The sequence below is a fragment of the Prunus persica genome, chromosome G3 (assembly GCF_000346465.2).
Source record: "Prunus persica cultivar Lovell chromosome G3, Prunus_persica_NCBIv2, whole genome shotgun sequence".
Classification (NCBI taxonomy): Eukaryota; Viridiplantae; Streptophyta; class Magnoliopsida; order Rosales; family Rosaceae; genus Prunus; species Prunus persica.
In genome coordinates this window covers 5,916,945-5,922,944 of record NC_034011.1, presented here as the reverse complement: position 1 = coordinate 5,922,944, position 6,000 = coordinate 5,916,945, and the positions used below count along the sequence as shown (strand labels likewise).

Here is a 6,000-nt window from a genome sequence, read left to right as displayed (position 1 = left end):
TCAAGAATTTGGCAGCAATAGAAGCTATATTGTGCTGTTCTACTGTCATGGAACCATGGAAACAGTAGGAACAAGAGCATAAGAACTTGAAACACTGAACAATAAATGCAAAGAGCATAGTTATCAAATGTTGCTGAGAACAACATTTAAAGAAACACCAACCGTTCCTCATTACTCATTTTCTACAAATTTACCAACTGGAATTAACTAGAGTCTAACACAACAGCAAACACATACGGAAGATTTTGAGCAGCCACAAATCAGATTCATACACACACAACCAAGAACACACATAGCTAAGGAGCATTCTCTGAGAGTTACTTGCAAATAACATTTTCAAGTCAGTTCACACTACACGAACCAATTTTCCGCTAGTTACATCCATTTGACACACCACATCTTGTAAAAAGAAAACATGCCTTTACAAAAAGCAAAGTAACGACTGAAATCCCTGGATAACAGAGATAGGGGAAAATCAAGATATAAGAAAACCCTCTTTGTAGGGACTTAGGTTTGCTGGTTTTCTGGTCGAGTTAGATTCTCCTGATTCGGCAGAGTTGGAGTCATGCGAAGCATCTTCTGATTATTAAGCCATAAGCCATGTATCGAGATCAAACGTCAATCCCGCACTTGTTCAACAAAACTAAGGTGTTAGATCTAGGAAAACACAACAAACTTCCTATCTGTACAGGAAGAATACATAACTAATCTCTTCCTTTACACATATCAAACTAAACTTGATCAGCACTCCGCTTTGCTTGATGAGCCATGTACAAGGGGGATATCTTCAATCCAATCAGCATAGATGCGACTCATTTTCTCGAGTTCGTTCCATTTGAAGTTGCATTCCATACCCTGCACTTGTTTATGATAAGTAGCCCCAATTCCCATCCTACGTTTTGACATACTTGTAGAAGAAGTCCTCGAATTCTGCACACTTCTAGATTCCACTGCCATATAGCCACAAAACTTCATTAGTTCTGTAAAACAAGGATACAACTCAGATTTTAGTTTTCTGAGAATCATTGCACATCCCACAATATTGAGCATCTCTTAGTCAATCAAAAGGGACATTGATGAATGTGAACAATCAGCAATTCATAACTCTAGATTGGTTCTGCAGGATATCATAACGGCCTCTGGTTCATCACTACAAATGGCTACCAATAATGGGTGTCATTTTGTAATGATCAGTACAAAATGAAGGTTATGTACTTGAAAAACAAAATAGAAAAGACACAGCTCAAATGCCCAAAATGAAGGTTATGCGCATTAACAACTTACCATTTCTCTTTAGAGCACATGGAAAAAAGAAAAAAAAAAGTAAAGAAACTGTCAATACAACAACAACAAAAATTTAAGAGGAGTAATTAAGTTCATGTCAAACATTCGATGCATCAATCAGACAACCAGGCACTGAAAGACTGTATCGCTCTCCATAAACTTATAAGTTATAAACCAACTTGCAGCAAGAGCAAAAACCTTATAAGGCCACTATGAAATCATACATATATAATATCAATTTCCTTGGAGAAGCCTGGTCACCTTCTAAATAAGAATTGAGAAAATTGCAACAGCATTATGAATACCATCACCAATCATGCATTCCAAATACCAAGTCCATTAGACCAATATCCCCTGGGTGCCTCTTCTGACATAATGAACCAGTGAAACGAAACTAGAGTTCTTATGGGCCATGACTCATGAGAAATCAATTGATCCTCTCACAATGGGCCAGACATACTTTAATGAAGTCAAGCAACCAATTTCAACAAATTAAACTTTTAGTAGAGTCAAAATCCATACCCAAAGACCTCTTGCTGTAAAATTGACCAGAACCACCCATGTGAGCCCCAGTAGTTGAAATGCTTATCGCTGACTTCTCTCTGATGCTTTCAGGAGTTACATGATGAGGATAGCGGCATTTGTCTCCATATGAGCATTTTCCCCCATTAAAGAACAATCTGCATACATCATTAGAAGTTCTTCTATGATCATAAGTCCTGGCCTTGAAGCCCTCCTCAGTTTCCAGTCCTTGCCAATGACGCCAAGTCTTGCGGAGATCACTGATTCCATGGGCAAAACAACATCCCTGCCCATAATGGCAATTACCCATTTTGAAGTTGTTGCAAAGTCTGGTTTTGAAATTACAATGCAACACTTTATTCTGCGCCATGGGAATCGTAGAGATCAATACGACTTCAGAAGTTTTGCGTTTCTTGAAAGGATGGCTTTCAATGTCAGAGTGATCTTTGAAATCTTTATCAGCATTAGGAAATTCAGGCTTTAGTTGATGCCTGTTGTCACCGGATTCAAGATATGGGGCAAAGAATTGGCAAGTAGGTCCAGAATCGCTCATGTTGGAACAGAAGTTGAAACCAAGTTGGAGCTCAAACTGTTTGTTGAAATGTCAAAGAACCCAGAAGAAAACTACGCTCGAGACATAGTTGGAGCTGAAATTCAAGAAAATCCAGGTGCAATTTCAAAACAAATCAGTGGGTATCAATCAAGAAATGAGAGCCATTCTGTTTCAATGTTTGCAAATTCGCAATGTATCACAATCCAGATGAACATTTCTAAGTTCGGAATAGACGGAATGGACCAAATTGAAATATTCAGAAAACCCAGATGAGAAGGTACCTAAGTGGAAGTTCATTATGCGCCTCAGCTAAATTGTTATGAAACCAAAATGTTTGTGAAAAATGGAAAAACCCTAAACCCTGACTGTATTTTGCATCCATTAGTGACATGTTTAATTGAGTAGATGGGATGACAAGGGAGAGTTGGTCGAGGCTGAGTATGCTATTACCATTTGGCCTTCTGCACGGGAAGCTCGTCGAGTAAATGGAGACCCGATATTTTTGTTATTAAAACTTTTTCCTCAAGAAAATGATTTTAGAAAAGGGTTATTTACTGTAAACGTCCCTGAATTTGGTCTCTATTTGCAATTGGGTCCGTGATTTTTTTTTTCAGCAATTATATCCGTTAACTCGATAAATAGTTTCAATTGAGTTCTGTCATCCAACTCTGTCAATTTGTCCGTTAAAATGAGGGATAAAAGCGTCCTTTTCAAAATGGATTGAACAGAACCACAATCCAAAAACAAAATCATATGGAAATTTTTTTCCCCAAATACGATCAAAGAAACGAAACACCTAAAACCCATACGAAAATCTTGATCTAATCACAAACACCAACAAAATGCAGTTCACAAATTCATCAATTCAACAAACAACAAACAAAAGGAGAATTTTTCAAAAGCTTTTGAGACATGAACATCTAAAAAGAACTATAGCAAAATCGGAGAAATAAAATCACAACAGAGCTGCCCATCGTGAGCTCGGTGGTGAAGCTGGAGTGGCAGCACCTGGTGTAGATAGTGAAGCATGTGCAGAAGCTGATGGCGTTGGATTTGGCCACGTCTACCAACGTCATGGCTTAGATGGCGGTTATGGTTGCCTTCATTATGGCGCCAAGGGTTTACGGCGGCAGCAGAGGAGGAGAGCTTGAGGGGATGTGGTTGAGGGTGGGTTCTGGGTTTTGCAGGTTGGGAGATGGGGGGTGGGTTGCAGGTTGGGTTCGGATCTGGGTTTTGAGGGAGTGGGCTAAGGAGAAGGGGAAATGGGTTGCTGGAGAGAGGGAGAGATAGAGAGGGAGAGCTGAGAGAGAGAAGGAGAGCTTAAAGATAAACTCACACACCTTCGGGAATGATTCACCTCCTCCATTCTAGCCATACGACTATTTGGAATAGTGGGATAGATGCTTTGCTTGAGGACTTAAAGGAGAACTGTGTTTGCTTCTTGTCTAACTAAGCTAAATTCAAAAGTCAATGCCAGCCGTATTTTGTTTTTTTTTAATATTTAAGTTTTCTAAGTTTTTTCATTTTTTCTTTTCAATTTTACAAACTGTAAATAGAGCCAAGTAAATCCTATGTGGTTTCTACCAATCACAAACTATTTGATATGGATTTGTACTGAAAACTTGTGAAGATGGAGGTGGGGTTGTTAGAGTTGATGATGGATGAAGAAGGTGGAGTTGGGGTCAATGATGGATGAAGAACCCGAAAGGACACTTTTACCCTCTCACTTTGACAGATAAATTGACAGAATTGGACGGCATGACCCAATTGGAACTATTTATCGAGTTAACGGATGTAATTGCCGAAAAAAAAAATGAGGGCTCATAGTTCTTACCATTTACCCACTTGGGGCCCAACGTCCTTGCTAGTATACTTCGGTCGGTGTCTAGCTCTAATACCATTTTGCCGTGACCTTGCTTTAGTAGCAAGATATTGTCCGCTTGGGTTCCAAGCCCTCGCGGTTTTGTTATTTGGCTTAAGCTTATGTTATCTTGCCCAAAATGCCTAGGAAGTTGAGTGCCCACACATATATGGCACTTCACCTTTCTCCCCCCGAGCAATGTGGGATTGCTCACTGATCTCGCCCCTTCCCCATTTCCATCCTTCACAGCCCACAAGTCCAAGTGTACCAACAAGAATGGCGGCCCAAAGGGGGGTGAGGGTTGTGAGATCATGGGATGGTGCCACAATCCCACATCGCTTGGGTGAGGAAAGGTGAAGTACTTATATGTGAAAATTTTCCTCTCCTTAGTAAGACTTGTTTTGGGCTTGAAAGCCCAAGAATAAATATGTGTGTATAGGGCCCAAAGTGAACAATATTTTGCAAAGAGAGTGGACTGTGACATTCTTCCTCTTTATATCTTCTTCCTTTTTCTTTTCCCTCTTACTCGATTCAACAAATCAATGGCTCGCCACTATCACCTCTTCATAGCATCTCATCTTCCTAAACCAAAAAACAGGCAAACCAAATCGGAATCTTAGTTTAGATTTGTTTGGTTCCCCTAAACATTGGTATGAAAATCTATTCGAACCAAACCAAATGTAAGTTTTAGTTTCAGTTCAAATTTTAGGGGTAAACCAAGCCGAACCGAGCCATGCCCACCTCTAAAATAACCTATTCAAAGAGTTCAGACTCGAGACTCATGACCAATCTTGGGACCTGGAACCTAGTCTGGGGCCCCCAGACACCAGATCTGGCATAATATGCCTTCTTTGTTCTTGGACTGAGTGAAATACAAATCATGAATGATTAAACGAAAAAGAAACACAATAGAAAATTTGACTACGTTTGTAGGTTTGCTCCATTAAAGAATATAATCATATATAGCAATCAAACTTGAAATGGTAATTAGATTAAATAAAAAGAAAAATATAGAAAAACTCATACATTTTTCACGGAGAAGAAATCTGACTTACTTAGGTTGTGAGATCCAAGAGAGACGAGGCAGGCAGTAAGATCCGAGAGAAAGATAAAGAGGAGGCGATGAAATCGAAGAGAGTGAAGGTGAGAGCTAAAGAGGTCAGTTGGTCCCACTAAGAAAAGTGAGATCTATCAAGGAGTGGAGAGAGTTAAAAGTAAAACGAAAACGAAAAACTGAAAACAATTTTAATTAGCCTAATTTTGAAATCAGTTTTCTTTTTATCAGAAAAATAGTTACCAAAAATGTTTTCATTATTAAATTTTCAAAAAAGAGTGGTGATTTTCACACACCTATTTTATATATTAGCACTTCTTTCTTTGGTTTTTAATGCCTTAATTTCCTTATTTGGATAACAAAATATCCCTGGAGTTTACAAAACTATCAAGTTGCATCTTTTTATTGTTTTTTTTTTTTTTGTGTAATCTTGGGGACCACAAATGACAAAAAACAAAAAAACAAAAAAAAAAAATGCAAGCTGATAATTTCGTGAATCTCAGGGACATTTTGTGATTAAAAAAACCTTATTATTTATATTCAACTATTGGGATTTTATCATGACTAGTCCCTGAATTTTTTAAAGATTCCTCATTTTAGTCCTCAAACTTTCAAATCAATTCATGTAACCCTTAATCTTTTGGTTGACATATCAATTCGATCCCTCTTGTCACATTACATCAAAACCCTTGTTAAAGTTGCACACTTGATGGCTCGCACTAACTT

At 38.5% G+C, this 6,000-nt stretch overlaps 1 protein-coding gene across 2 annotated transcripts; it reads right to left on the bottom strand.

Annotated features, from left to right (window-relative positions):
- Positions 224-4,412, bottom strand: LOC18783597 (zinc finger CCCH domain-containing protein 28). Of its 2 annotated transcripts, none has more exons than XM_020560939.1 (3): positions 2,641-4,412; positions 1,807-2,453; positions 224-950 (listed from the first exon to the last, which is right to left on the bottom strand). In XM_020560939.1, exons 2-3 carry the CDS (start codon positions 2,357-2,359, stop codon positions 742-744), a joined length of 762 nt encoding a protein of 253 aa, XP_020416528.1. In that variant the 5' UTR covers positions 2,360-2,453; positions 2,641-4,412; the 3' UTR covers positions 224-741. The 2 variants fall into 2 exon arrangements, with proteins under 2 accessions (XP_020416528.1, XP_020416529.1); XM_020560940.1 differs by having other exon boundaries at positions 1,807-2,092; positions 2,720-4,343.

What these genes read in the sequence shown, in the direction of transcription:
- LOC18783597 (XM_020560939.1), bottom strand. Translation starts at nt 2,359, where the DNA reads ATGAGCGATTCTGGACCTACTTGCCAATTCTTTGCCCCATATCTTGAA. An exon ending in TTACAGCAAGAGGTCTTTGG is followed by an intron (nt 951 to 1,806) that starts GTATGGATTTTG and finishes GCTATATGGCAG; the next exon opens with TGGAATCTAGAAGTGTGCAG.